Source organism: Acomys minous (genome assembly GCF_964271855.1).
Source record: "Acomys minous genome assembly, chromosome: 2".
Lineage (NCBI taxonomy): Eukaryota > Metazoa > Chordata > Mammalia > Rodentia > Muridae > Acomys > Acomys minous.
Window position 1 is genome coordinate 21521315 of NC_140484.1, and position 14360 is coordinate 21535674.

The 14360-nt window shown below is 38.5% G+C and overlaps 1 protein-coding gene across 2 annotated transcripts in view; it reads right to left on the reverse strand.

The window, feature by feature from the left end:
• Window positions 1-246: 246 nt before the first annotated feature.
• HELLS (helicase, lymphoid specific) overlaps window positions 247-14360 on the reverse strand; it is a 36399-nt gene continuing 22285 nt past the window's right edge. For both annotated transcript variants that reach the window (XM_084754918.1, XM_084754919.1), the window contains 10 exons: window positions 13409-13570; window positions 12641-12780; window positions 12416-12554; window positions 10620-10703; window positions 10419-10538; window positions 8650-8766; window positions 7975-8134; window positions 5063-5159; window positions 4490-4566; window positions 247-792 (listed from right to left, as the gene is read on the reverse strand). In XM_084754918.1, coding sequence (XP_084611044.1) covers window positions 698-792; window positions 4490-4566; window positions 5063-5159; window positions 7975-8134; window positions 8650-8766; window positions 10419-10538; window positions 10620-10703; window positions 12416-12554; window positions 12641-12780; window positions 13409-13570 — 1191 coding nt within the window. In that variant the 3' untranslated portion in view covers window positions 247-697. The remainder of the gene's footprint in view (window positions 793-4489; window positions 4567-5062; window positions 5160-7974; window positions 8135-8649; window positions 8767-10418; window positions 10539-10619; window positions 10704-12415; window positions 12555-12640; window positions 12781-13408; window positions 13571-14360) is intronic.

Sequence of the window (14360 nt, forward strand, 5' to 3'; positions counted from 1 at the left end):
AAAAAAAATGAAACCAAGCCAGCGGTGGTGGCCTTTAATCCCAGCACAGGAGGCAGAGACAGATGGATCTCTTTGAGTTTGAGGCCAGTCTCGTCTACTCCAGCTACACAGAGAAACTGTCGGGGGGGGGGGGGGGGGGGGGGGGAGAACCAGTTCAGACAATGCAGTTGAATCCTAGTATCAATTAAGCCATATTATTTTAACTAAATTACTAGTTTCCTGACAAAATAATGTGATGAGATCATATTATAATAAACATTTATTTGGTAAGTCATCTTATTGACTCAAAAATCAAACAATTCACTTCAGCAATAAAAAGTACAATTTCAATCTCCCCCTATCAAAAGCCTGCTCCATAACTGAAGTCCAAATCCCATGAATTACATTACTAAAGCAGATGGGGGAGACAAGTACTAACCTTCCACAGGAAGACTGATAAACTTGGCAATGGTTAAGTACATAGTAGACAAATTCAAAGTACTACCCAATCCCAAAAACTAACTGAAAATCTAAATTTAATAGGAATTTTATACTTAATAAAACTCAGAAAAGTATCACCTCAAATATGCAATGCTAGTTACATTATGTAAACCTATATAATCCAAAAAGTAAAGTGAACAATATGGATTCCAAAGCCAATAGGCAAGTTACCAGAACAGATACAAACAAAAGATTTTAAAAGCCATTTAACTCCACTTTAAAACAAACATTCAGCACTGGAATCTTCAGAATTTTCTAGTATCTTGAATATCCCTGTTTTCTCTTTAATTGGTCTTGAGGCCTTCATTTGATCTAAGACAGAAATATTAAGACATTTTTAAAGACAAGAAACCAAGAAAAGAAAAATCATTAACGAATTTCTAATATGATGTTGAGATCCAAGTCCTCTAAAATATAACAACCCATTGAATTGTGGAATATTCTTTCCCTTCCCCATAGAGCTTACTGCCTTTATTTCAGTTCCAATCAGCGGGAAACAATATGAAGCCTCATTTTGCTGGTCCAAATCAATGTATATACAGTTATAAGCATAATTCTAACCTAATTATCTTCTCCAGTTTTTTTTAAAAGACAATCATCCTTAGTTTGAAGCTAAGAGAGAGACTGCTTAGTGACTAAGAGCTTCTGTTGCTCTTGCAGCGTTCTAGCACCCACATTTCACAACCATCCTAACTCTTGTTCCGGATGGCGTCTGCAGGAGCAAGGTACACACCTGCCACAGACATACACGCAGGCAAAACACTAACATAAAAGAAACCTAAAAAAAATTTTTTTTCTTTTTTTTGGTTTGAGACAGGGTTCTCTGTGTTACCTTGAAAAATAACTTTTTTTTAAGCGAAGACATGAAAAACTAAACTTTGAGCTTCGAACCAGTGCAAATTTGTTTATGTGCCATATGTCTCACAGAATTACTTAGCACTAATTTAACAAAATCTGATTTTTCCATAGTGAGCTCTATACTTTATGTGTGCCATATATGCACACATGCATATTTGTGTCCCTGTGTGCACAAACCTGAGAACAAGTCAAGGCCAGGAGGAAATCAGGCGTCCTCTCTCTCCCTCTTCCCTCTATTCCCCTGAAACAGGGTCTATCACTGACCCTGGAACTAGTGGGAGTCCACAATGCTGAACAACTCATGGTCTCTACCCTTCCCCTAGCCTCTCATAAAGAAAGTTAAAGTGAATGTGCAATTGTGCCCAGCTTTTCCCAGGTTCCGAGCATTTCAACTCAGGTTCCTATTCTTTGGCACCAAGTGTTCTTTCCTGCTAAATCACCTCCCGTCTTATGAGCTCTGTATTTTATTATTTCAGGATTCTTTCCCAGCAGGGCATTGTGTCATTTACCTGTAACCCCATCTTTGTTTTTGATAGCAATTTCAATTATTTTGTTTGTTTGTTTGAGACAGGGTTTCTCTGTGTAGCCTTGGCTGTCCTGGACTCACTTTGTACACCAGCCTGGCCTCGAACTCATATCGATCTGCCTGCCTCTCTGTTTTGTTTTGAGAGAAGGTTTCCTTGTGTAGTCTTGGCTGTGCTAAAACTAGTTCTATAGACAAAGCTGGCCTTGAACTCAGCGATCCACTTGCCTCTTCCTCCCTAGTGCTTGGGTTAAAGGCATGTACCACCACCTGTGCCACCACCTGTGCCACCACCTGTGCCACCACCTGTACCACCACCTGTGCCACCACCTGTGCCACCACCTGTACCACTACACCACCACCTGTACCACCACCTACACCACCGCCTGTCTTTGCAATTTCAATTCTTATCTCAGTCCTCTAGTCTGTTATCTTATGGTAGTTAGAACTTCCTTCTACACTGTTAAATTGACAACTATTACCTTGGTTAGGCCTGAGTTCAGAAGTATCTACCCAAATGGGTGTTTCGTAACACCTTCAATTGAGCTCACATTCTCTAAAAAACAAACTCAACTAGGTAACAAACCTAAAATACAGAAGCTAGAAAATTCTTAGAAGAAATTTTTTTGCAAATATTACTTAAACACAACTCCAAACTTTTGACACACAGACCTTATAAAACTTAATCACAGTTAAAACTGGACTTGATAGGCAAAGGCTTATAATCCCAGCACTAGGCAGAGGCAGAGAGAAGGACCACAGTAAGTTCCAGAGCAATCTGGTCTACAAAGCCAGAGCCTGTTTTAAAAAAGGAAGAGCTGGAGGTGATTTGAGGCAATGGTTCAATAGTAAAGTGCTTGCTATTCAACTTTGAAGATCTGAGTTTAGATCCCTGGAACCCACACAAAACGAGTCATAACAACAAGAGTACCCACCCATGTGTAGGCCGCATGCCCTCCTAATGAAATGGGAAGCAAGACAGGCTGCTCCTGGCCTGCCAGCCTGGCATACCAGCTGTGAGCAGTAAGAGAACCTGTCCCAAATAAGGCAGGTGAGGACTGGCACCCAAAGTTGTCTTGACCTCCAAATGGGTGCCCTGGCATACAAACATGTCCACACACATACACATGGACACACATACACATGGACACAAGAATTAAAAAAGAAAACAAAGAGGAGGCTGGAGTGATGGCTCAGCAGTTAAGGGCACTAGCTGTTCTTCCAGAGGTCCTTTGTTCAAGTCCAAGCACTCACATGGTGGCTCATAACCATCTATAATAGGACCTGATGCTTTCTTCTGTCAGAAATATATTCATATACATAAATAAGTCTAGAAAAAGAGAGACAGAGGGAGGGAGGAGGGGGAGAGAGAGAGAGGGAGGGAGGGAGGGAGGAGGAAAAAAAGGAAAGAAAAAAGAAAAACTTCCAGGCTCAATGGTTATGAGAGGCGCCAGGATACTGGCTCAATTCTCAATAACCACATGGTGGCTCACAAATGTCTCTCTCTAACTCCAGTTCCAAAGAATCCAAGACTCCTTTCTGCCCTCTGTGGGTACCTGGCATGCAGCTGGTATACAGATACAGATGTAAGAAAAGAATCCATATAAGTGTGTGTGTGTGTGTGTGTGTGTGTGTGTGTGTGTGTGTGTAAAGATTTGTATTGTGAAAGACAGAAAGAATGTAAGACCAGAGGTGGTGGATGACTACAAGAAAAATATGAATTCATACTGGTTCTAACAGCATATGGATACCTGTGCAAGTCTAAACCAGACCAAATCTCAGCACGGAAATAGAAAGTTGGGGACACAATCCCACATCTACCCACGAAGTAGGGCAACTGCTTGTACTGGAAGAGGGACAAACAGATTAAGTCTATAGTCTCTAATTAAGTTAATCAAAAGAACACATTTGGGCAGCATAAACTGGTCTTGAAGACTTTAAGAAGACAGACAAAAGAACACATAATAGGGTAGGTGGGGAAGGGAAAGTTGATCTGGAAAGAGTTGAGAGAGGGAACATGGATGATCTAAAGAGGCTTTACAAATCTCAAAGAACAGAAATAGAAGAAAAAGGGCCTGAATCTGATTAATCTTAGTTCACTGAAAATAAAGACCCAGGTACACTATGCTTTCTGGCACAACAACAAAACACTGTTCATGGCTGAGATATATTACAATGAGTACTTTTAAGTTACAGACCATTTTATAGCATCAAACACAACTTTGATACGGTTTTAAAACTGGGGGAAAAAATGCCAGGCGTGGTTGCGCACACCTGTGATCCCAGCACTCTGGAAGCAGAGGCAGAGGCTGACAGATCTTTGTGAGTTTGAAGCCAGCCTGGTCTATGAAGCAAGTCCAGGACAGTCAAGGCTACACAGAGAAACCCTGTCTCAAAACCAAAGGTGAGAAACTGGGAAAACCTGAATGAATTAGATAATAGATGAAATTACATTGTTAGTGCAATATTCTAAAGAACAATACTGACATAAATGCTCAGTTTAACATGGTTATCCATAATGTCACAACAGAGGTCCAATGTAAGGACACAGGACTTACTCACTGGTGTGAACCATTATGGCCTTATCTACTACACCAGGGCTTCACTACAAATGGGGCAAATACTCACCAAGGAGATCATTTCGATCTAACAATAGCTCCAGATCTTCATCACTGATGACCTTCTCTCTGGATCCTTTGACTTCCCTGTAAAAACCACATGCATGTACATGAGAATACATACAGAACTACACATCACCCTCTTCTAAAATAAGTATGCCACAGACTGGAGAGACAGCTTAGAGATTAATGCACTAGTTGTTCTTCCCAAGGTCCTGAGTTCCATTCTCAGTATCCACCATGCAGCTCATAACTGTCTATACTTAACTCCAGTTGTGGAAAATTCAATGCCCTCTTCTTGCTTCTGTAGGCACAAGGCCTGCACATGGCACAGACAGGTGGGCAAAACATCCATATACATAAAAAAAAATAAGCAAATAAATTCTGGGCCGACAAAATGGCTCAGTGGGTAAAGGTGCCTGCCTGATAACCTGAACTCAATCCCCAGGACTCACAGGGCAGAAGGATAGAACAACTATTGCAAGGTATCCTGTGATTTCCTACAGGTACAGTGGCACAAGCATACAGACACTCAGTCTTTTATTACATTATTAAATGTAATAAATAAATTTAAAAATTTTACCTTTCATAATCTCTAGATTTTAATAATTCCATTAATTCCTTTGGATCTAAGAAATTCTTAGACTGGCTTAACCCAGACTGACCACCTTTGAAATGATCTGGGGAGATAAAGAAAACAAACAGAAAGAAATCAACAAATTCATAATAAAATTTCTTTGAAAACCATAATATATTATAAATAATAAACCATAATATATTATAAATCATAAACAAGGGTTACAATTTGAAGGAAAATTTAACATTTACTGATTTATTTTGGATATAGGAATCCATTGTGTCATTTCATTGGCCTATAACTTTTTTTTTTTTTTTTTTTTTTTTTTTTTTGGTTTTTCGAGACAGGGTCTCTCTGTATAGCCTTGGCTGTCCTGGACTCACTTTGTAGACCAGGCTGACCTCAAACTCACAACGACCCACCAGCCTCTGCCTCCCAAGTGTTGGGATTAAAGGTGTGCACCGCCACCACCCGGCTTAGCCTATAACTTTTAAATGAAAATTCTTGGATCTTGCTGGAAGTATAAAGTCATATGGTCATTTGGCAAAGCCTTGATATTTACTGACAAATAAACACATCACCCCTCTTAAGAACAAATAGAGGCAACATAGGAACAATGACTCAATTAGCTTGTTCATAAGAAACACCATCTGGGAACATTTCAAACGTCCACCAACAGAAAAGTAAATGACCTACTGAGGAAAACAAAATTCCTCTAACATAAAGATATAGATGAATAGTAAAATATATTAAATAAAAGTAAATAGAAAAAGAACACATACACAGCTTAATAGTTTAAAAAAAATTAATCTGTGACAAAAAACAAAGTATCACATGTCAGAGAAGCATGGGAAATGATTAGAAAGGGTACAAGGAAACTTTCTGGGCCTGTATATTTGTCACAATCATTAAATTGCATAACTAAGATTTACGTTATTTTTGTTTGAATGATATCCCTGGGAGGCCTGCCCTTTTCTGGGAAAAAAAGGGGGGATGGGGGTGGGGTAAACTGTGGTAATGATGTAGTATGAGAGAATAAATTTTTTAAATTTTTTGTTGCAAATTAAATTGGCTTCCTTTTTTAATGTTATTTACCTTATGTATAAGTGCTCTGTTTTCATGCACAAGAGAAGAGGGAATCAGATTCCATTAAAGATGGTTGTTAGGTACTATGTAATTGCTGGGAGTTGATTTTTAAAAACTTATATTTTAATGTATATATATTATATCTCAGTAAGCCTATATTTTAATATTCCTCAATATTGTCAAATAACATGAAAATATATAATCATGAATAAAATTTATGTAAACTAAAACTATAGCCAATATTTCAGCAAATTATAATTTTATCAAATTTCTTAGGTAACATAGGTAAAATATTTGTAACAGACAAGGCTCATCTTACTCTGAAATATTTACTTACAACTTAAATTTTCCACCAGGTAAATTAATTCTGTCTCAAATCTAACCTATTTTTCCCTCAAAACCAGGTAAAGAACCATGACAGGCTGACGATCTGGATTCAACGCCTGGAACCCATGTGAAGGCAGGAAGAGATCCAACTCACTAATAATGAATAGGAAGTTAAAAATTAAGCCAGACACCATAAAGAACTGTGTATTATAAAGAGTATTATAAAATCAGTAAGAAGCTGAGCACAGTGGCACAAGCCTGGAATCCCAGCACTCAGGAACAAAAAGGCAGACGGATCTGTGAGTCAGAGACCAGCCTGGTCTAACAGGAGTCTAGGTCATCCAAGGCTACACAAAGAAGCCCTGTCTCAGCCAGGCTATGGTGGCGCACGCCTTTAGTCCCAGCACTCGGGAGGCAGAGGCAGGTGGATCCCTGTGAGTTCAAGGCCAGCTTGGTCTACAAAGTGAATCCAGGACATCCAGGGGCACACACAGAGAAACCCTGCCTCAAAAAACCAAAACCAACCAACCAACCAACCAACCAGTGTGTCAAAATACTAAGCTAAAAAACAAAAACCATAAAATCAGTAAGAATTGATTTTAGACATTATTTTTAAGATCATGCTTCCCTCATTTTTCTAGACTTAGAAAAACAATTTCAACTTTTCTTCCGGTAGCCGATGAGCTCCCTAATCAAGTAAAATTTTATGTAAAACGAACTATCACAAGAAATCTGAGTAAATAGGACATGAAACTCCTCACTCATTTTCCTCCTTCAAAGAATCCACTTAACAAGAGCATTAGCATTTAATATTTAGTATATGGAGAACAACTAGAAATATATAATAGCATTATGTTAAGTTTTGTATGACAGATTTGGGGACATTATACCCCAACTGTCATTATCCTTCAGCCTCTCTGTAGTTATCTAATCAGTGGGGTTCTTTCTGTCTATGGACAACAATGCTTCTTGTTAGCTCCACACTGCCTCTTACTGCAAATTTAAATCCTATTACAACAAGCTGTACTGATTTGCTTTAAAAGTACAAAAATGGGCCAGTGGTTGTAGCACATGCTTTTAATTCCATCACTTGGAAGGCAGAGGCAGGCAGATCTCTGAGTACAAAGCCAAGGCTACACAGAGAAACCATCTGGGGGGGGGGGGGGCAGAGGGCGGGGGAACTTTAAAAAAAATTTACAGAAGTAGAAATTTGACACATAAAATGGACAGCTGAAGCACAAAATTAGCTTGAGGCAATCATTTACAGGGCTGTAGAGACGGCTCAGGTTTATTGCACTGGCCACCTTTACAGGGGACCTGGGTTCAATTCCCAACACCCACATGGAGGCTCACATCCCTCAATTACTTCAGGTCAAAATGAGCCAGTATCTTCCGGCTTCCCTGAGGCTTGCACAAGGGGGACAGACATGCATGCAGGCAATACACTCATACTTTAAAAACAACAAAATAAATATAACATTTTAAGCAAGTTAAAAATCATTTACTTTTATGGATGATCAACTTCTCCAACTTTCTTTTAGCAGCTGCTCTTTCCACAATTTTCTGATCAATAGTATTTGCTGTTACAAGGCGATAAACAACAACTGGCTTTGTCTGACCAATTCTATGGCACCTATCTTGGGCCTGGAGATCAGACTGAGGATTCTTAAAAGTTAAAAAGAAAAGTACAGTTAGCAGAATTGTGTTAAAATTAAACTTAAAAAAAATGGTAAAAGAATAATCATGTACATTATCTGGTGAGAAATTTTTTAATGGTTCTTAGAGGCACTTTAACTTCCAGAATGGCTGTATAAATTACAACTCACACATGACAGTAAAATTTTCTACATAAAGCTCTCACAGGGGCCAGTGAGATGGCTCAGCCTGACCACCGTTTTTATTCCCAGGATCCAGATGGAGAAAAGCATCTCCTGCAGTGTCCTCTAACCTCTACTTGTCACTCACATACACATATATATACCCCCATACACACTAAATGAAGTAAGTATAGTTTAAAATTATTTAAACTGAAAACATCTTGAGGTTTTACCAGCAGAAAACATGATAAATTCCTACCTGCAAATAGTCACTTTTCAAAATAGAGGGGTGAAACTTCAATATTACATAACAAAGAATAAAAATTTCAGGTGATACAGTCAGCATATTGCTATACTTCTTACCCAATCACTGTCATAAATGATAACTGTATCTGCTGCAGTCAAATTAATGCCTAGGCCACCAGCTCGTGTACTCACTAAGAAAAGAAAAACATCTGGTTCCATGTTGAAATTGTATATCTAAAAGCAAAAGAAACATACACATCAAAAATTAAAAAGAAAAACTTGAACCATGAGTGTAGGGCACTACTTTTAAATATCACTGTTAAAGTCTTTCTAACAGATCTAGGAAAGAATTATATTAGAAAATAAAACCTCTGCTTGTATAAACTTTGTTTTCAAGCATTTGCAGTATGTACAGGATGTATTTATTTTGTTAAAGGTATGTATCACACCCAATATCAAAAAAAGACAAAAGTGGTTAAAAAGACAGCTTGGTCAGTAAACTAAGTGCCTGCACAGAAGCAAAAGGATCTGAGTTCAGATCCCTGGCACCTATGAAAAGATCTAAGAAAAGGTTGGTCACTAATGACAGAGTTGGTGGGAGAAATGAAAATGGAGCTCACTAGACAGACAGCCTAGCTAATGAGTTCTAGGTTCGGTGACACAGCCTGTCTCTTAGATCTGATGGAGAGCAATGGAAGGAGACACTGAATGTCTTCCTCACCTCAGTGCACCATTATGTGCAACCCACACAGCAAACACAAGCTCCCCCACACCCCCTTAATGAAAGCAGTGTAAGAAATGAGATGGATGGAATGGGCTGCCTGACTAGGAAGAAGCACACACTGTCTGGCCTGGTGGTAACTCTGATCTCATTAGCAGTATGTAACAAATTTTCCATTATGACTGTCAAAACAATGTATTTTATTTGCTTCGTAAGTAACTCCTCCCCCAAAAGTCAATGCCGAATATATAATCTAATGCACCCAGAGGACATACAGTCACGTCGGTAGTTCACACTTGTAATCCCAGCACTTGGAGGCTAAGCCAAGAGAGTTGTAAGTCTGAGCTACACTCTGTCTCAAAGCTCTCCAGGACAATATAGTGCAACTGTGTCTCACAAAGACAAAACAAGCCCAGTCAAACAGCTCAGTGGGGAAATGCTCTTGTCTCTAAGCTTGACACCTGAGTTCAATCCCAATAACCCACATGATGATAAGAGCAAATATTAACTTCAAGTTGTCCCTTGACTTCCACGCAAGTGGTAGGCCGTGTACATTCCCATTCACATAAGAACACACCAATAAGGAAACGCTTAGAAAATAGAGCCTGGGGATAGCGTAATGGGTTTGAGTGCTTACTGCTTCTGTTCCCAGAGACTCTATCCCCTCTGCTAGCCTGCACAGGGAACAGGCATTTGTGTCCCACACAATACATATAGGAACAGTAACAGTGAGAGGTCCTGGGTGGAATCATAGTAGCCAACTAGGAAATTCTACTAACTGCCACATGCTTAAATTTTTTGTGATTACAAAGCTGAAAACTGGGATAAAATCAGAAAACAATGTCCTATTATCCTATTATTCTTACAGTAGTGGCTAAGTAAGCGGGATATTATTGTAAGCAAGACTATGTTAGAAGACTACATTTGCAAGGGTGAAAGCGGGAGGGAGGGAGGAACGGGAGGATATAAGTAATGGGATAACAAACAATTGAGATGTAATCTGAATAAATTAATAAAAAAAAAAGACTACATTTGCAAACATGAGACTCAAAACTAAGATCTGTTAATACAAAATCAAAGTCCTTGATTGATTCTACCCCAAGGATTTTAGCCATATTATTTCAAAAATGAAATAGAAGTTAAAAAAAAAAAGGTATGGGCTTACATTTTTTTCTCTTTCTGAATAAGACATGGAACCATCAAGTCTGCTAAAGGTGAAGTTTCTAAGATGACAGTAGTCCATCAATATGTCCAACATGCTTGTCATTTGTGAAAATACCAGCACCTAAAATATAAACACATCTTAATATCTACACCACTCATTAGAAACTAAACGGTTAAAATTCTAACTAATTAGAAGTACTACCTTGTGACCTCTTTTTTTAAGTTCTGGCAGCATTCGATCCAAAATTAAGAACTTCCCAGAATTTGTTACCAATTCTTCATCAATCTTAAATGTAGAAAGAGAAACAAAGAAAAATCGTTACTATAATTGCCAATCATTTGCTATTTTAACAGTTCATTTTTCTTTTCTGGTTTTTTGTTTTGTTTTCTTCTTTTTTTTTTCTTCTCTTTTTTTCTTTTCTGGTTTTTAATCTCTGATCTGCTTGCTTCTATCTCCCAATAGGAAAACTGGAAGAAAAGGCATGTGTAATCAAACTCAGACTTTAATAGTTCAATTTTTAATGATAAGTCATTTATTATTCAATCTTTTTAAGTTGAAATAGTTACTTTTCAAGAAGACTTTTTTTAAAAACCGGAAAAAAAAAAAACCAGCAATTGACACTAAAAAATTAAGTATACTTATGAACTTATCCATAAAACATGATTTACATTTCCTACAATTCTCTCAAAACCTTTGTATAGCCACGTGTAGTAGCATAAGTCTGCAATCCAAACATTTAGGAGGCAGAGACAGAAGGGCCAGTCTCAATTATATAAAAGGATTGGGACAAGCTTGGGCTAAAAAAAAATAAATAAAAGTTGAAGGCTGAAGTGGTTGAGAAGGCTTAATGCTCTTGCAGAGGACCAAGGTTCATTTTCCCAGCACCCACACGGCAACTCATAAGCCTTAATTCCAGTTCCAGATATCAGGACACTTAAGACCGAACACGCATAAGGCACACTCATGGTGCAAATACACACATGCAGGCAAACATTCATACTTGTAAAATAAAAGAGAATGCCTAGCACTTTAGAAGCAGAGGCAGGCAGAACTCTGTGAGTTAGAGATCAGCCTGGGCTACAGAGCCAGTTCTAAGAACTACACACAGAGAAAACCTGCCTTGATGAAAAAAAAAAATCCTACTTTAACCAGTGGTGGTGGCACACATCTGTAATCCCAGCACTCAAGAGTGAGCTCCAGGACAGCCCCCCACAACCCAAAAAGAGAAAAAAAATATTAAAACCCCAAACAAATTTACAATGTTGTGTACAATTCAGTAAAATGTACACAAAAATTACAATCAGAATGCTTAATAATTACAAACACAAGCTTATCAACAATCTAATGATCAAGGCTAAAGCAACATTCCACTAGACCAGCAAGTAAGCATTTTTAGCTTGATGATCTGATTTTTATCAGCAGAATCCACATAAAAGTGGAGAACCACGCCAAGCTGACTTTTCACATACATGCTGCAGCATATGCACTATAACATACACACATGCACACACAAACAGTAAGAAGTAATAACAGGAGAGCTAGCTTAGTAGTTGAGAGAATTTGCTATTCTTATAGGGGGCCAGCATTCAGCTCCTAGTATCTGCCAGGACGCCATAACCACCTGGAATGTCTAGTACCCAGCGGTCCTGGTCTCTTCTGGCCTCCTTAGGCACTGTGCTCACATATGCACAAACCCACATAGACACACATGCATACACACATAACTAAAAAAGAAGCCTAAGCCAAGAGTGGCAGCACATGCCTTGAATCCCAGCACTTACAGGCAGAGACAGGCAAATCTCTGTAAATTTTAGACCAGCCTGGTATAAAAAGTGAGTTTCAGGCTACACAGTGAGATGCTTTATCAAAAAAGGCAAAAAACTAAATAAATAAATAAACAAAATGACTATTTAGTTTAATCTATCAAACAAAATATTTTTGCTTCAATATAAAAAAGCTGTAGAAAACAAAACATGAAACTATAGCTGATATTTTACCTTAAACTCCTGTGTGACAGGATCTATAGGGTACTCAATCAGATACGGGTGATTGCAGCACTTACGAAGTAACATCATTATATTCTGCAGCTTCAGATTAACTTCAGACTCTATGGGGATATTAACTTCCACAACAGTCCTACCAAAAACACAGCGTGTGTGTACAGTATGAGAAATGCAACAAATACAACTTAAACATCTAACATCTAACCTTTCCATCCTTACCTTTCTCTCTTTACCTCTGGCTGTACTTGACTTATTAGTTTCTCTAATTCACTAGGGAACTGATCTAGTTCGCTGTAATTTATTGATTTTCTACTTCGCCGTTTTGGTCTTCCAGTAGGACTTAGCTCAACTGTTTCCTTCTAAAAAGAATACATAAAAACTCTGTTGAAGACGGGCAGTGGTAGTACCTGCCTAAGAGGCAGAGGCTGGTCAATCTGAGTCTGAGGACAAGACTAGCCTACAGAGCAGGCGGGGCTATACAGAGAAACCTTGTCTTGAAAAACAAAAGCAAACAAAGAAACATACAAAAACTGTGATGAACTTCTAAATATGAAGTATATTATTGTGTACATGTGATTTCAGAACAGTGACTCTCAAAGATCCCGTGGCTATAAAAACGGACTTCTAAGGGTGGCAGGAGTGAGGGGGACATAGGATCTGGTCAAAGTACATGATGCACTGGAATGAAAATGTCTTCTGAAACCCATTACCACATATAACTAATATTCTGATTTGTTTTTGTAGTATAAAGACCCGTTAAACCCAGGCTGTTGCACACATAGATATGCAAGTTTTAAGCACGGATTTTCAATGACCACAAAACAAACAATACACAGAGGATCACTTAATAGTTTATAGGAGGATGTAGGTAACAGAAAGTATCTTCTACTTTGGTCCTTACTACCCACAAGGTTTTGAAAATAGGTGAGGAGACAGTCATTAAACTGTATGCCATCCCATCGAGAGTCACTCCAAACCCACAATTACCTCACAAGACCCAAACATGTTTGCAATTGTGCGGTTCACAATCGCCGTATAGAAGATCTCCTGTTTGTTGCAAAGTGGTGCATAAACAACCACTTCTCGCTTAGGGGGTACTTCAAGAGCAACATCAGACTTCAGTCTCCTCAGCAGGAAAGGAGTTAAAATCTAAAATTTAAGCATGGGCAAATGAGCATTAATCATTCTTAGTTTTTTCTTGGAGAACAAATAGCCACTCTACACAGTCTTTCTCCTTTCTTTAAAGGATAAAACTAAAGTATCTCCTTGCAACTTTCCCATACCAGGCCAGCACTTGGTAACTTAAACACGTATATACCCCAAGGAAACCATTACAAGTTTACACAAATAGCTGGATGGGTTGCGCGTGCCTTTAATTTTAGCACTCCAGTGGCAGAGGCAGGTAGATCTGAGTTAGAAGCCAACATGGTCTACAAAGAAACCTTGTCTCTGGGAGGAATGGGGAAGGCTTACAGAAATATGAGAAAATATTCACAACAAATAGGCCAGTAAGTTACTTCTGACATATACTATGAACCACTGAGAAAGAGATACTAAAACAAGTCATTTAAGAAATAACTACAACAGATCTGTAGACAAGTGAGTATCTCAAATCTTTAGTGTGTGTGCTAATGAGATTAAGCCCAGGATGTTTGGGTTTTTTGGTTTGGTTTGGTTTTTTTGAGGCATGATTTCTCTGTGTAATAGCCCTAGCTGCATTTTTAACCTTTCTTCAACTCTGATGATAGAAATTTTTCTAACCTTCAAAAATGTATATGCAAAAATCAACTGGTTTCCCCCATGTAATTTTTGAGAATATATAAATTCTTTCTGGAGAGCAATTGCCTGTGTTTGCAAGGCCTTATGCAATTCGCTGGGGGAAAAAAATGGCTCAGTGGCAGAGTGATTGTGACACACTAGCAAAATAAAGATGAAAGGT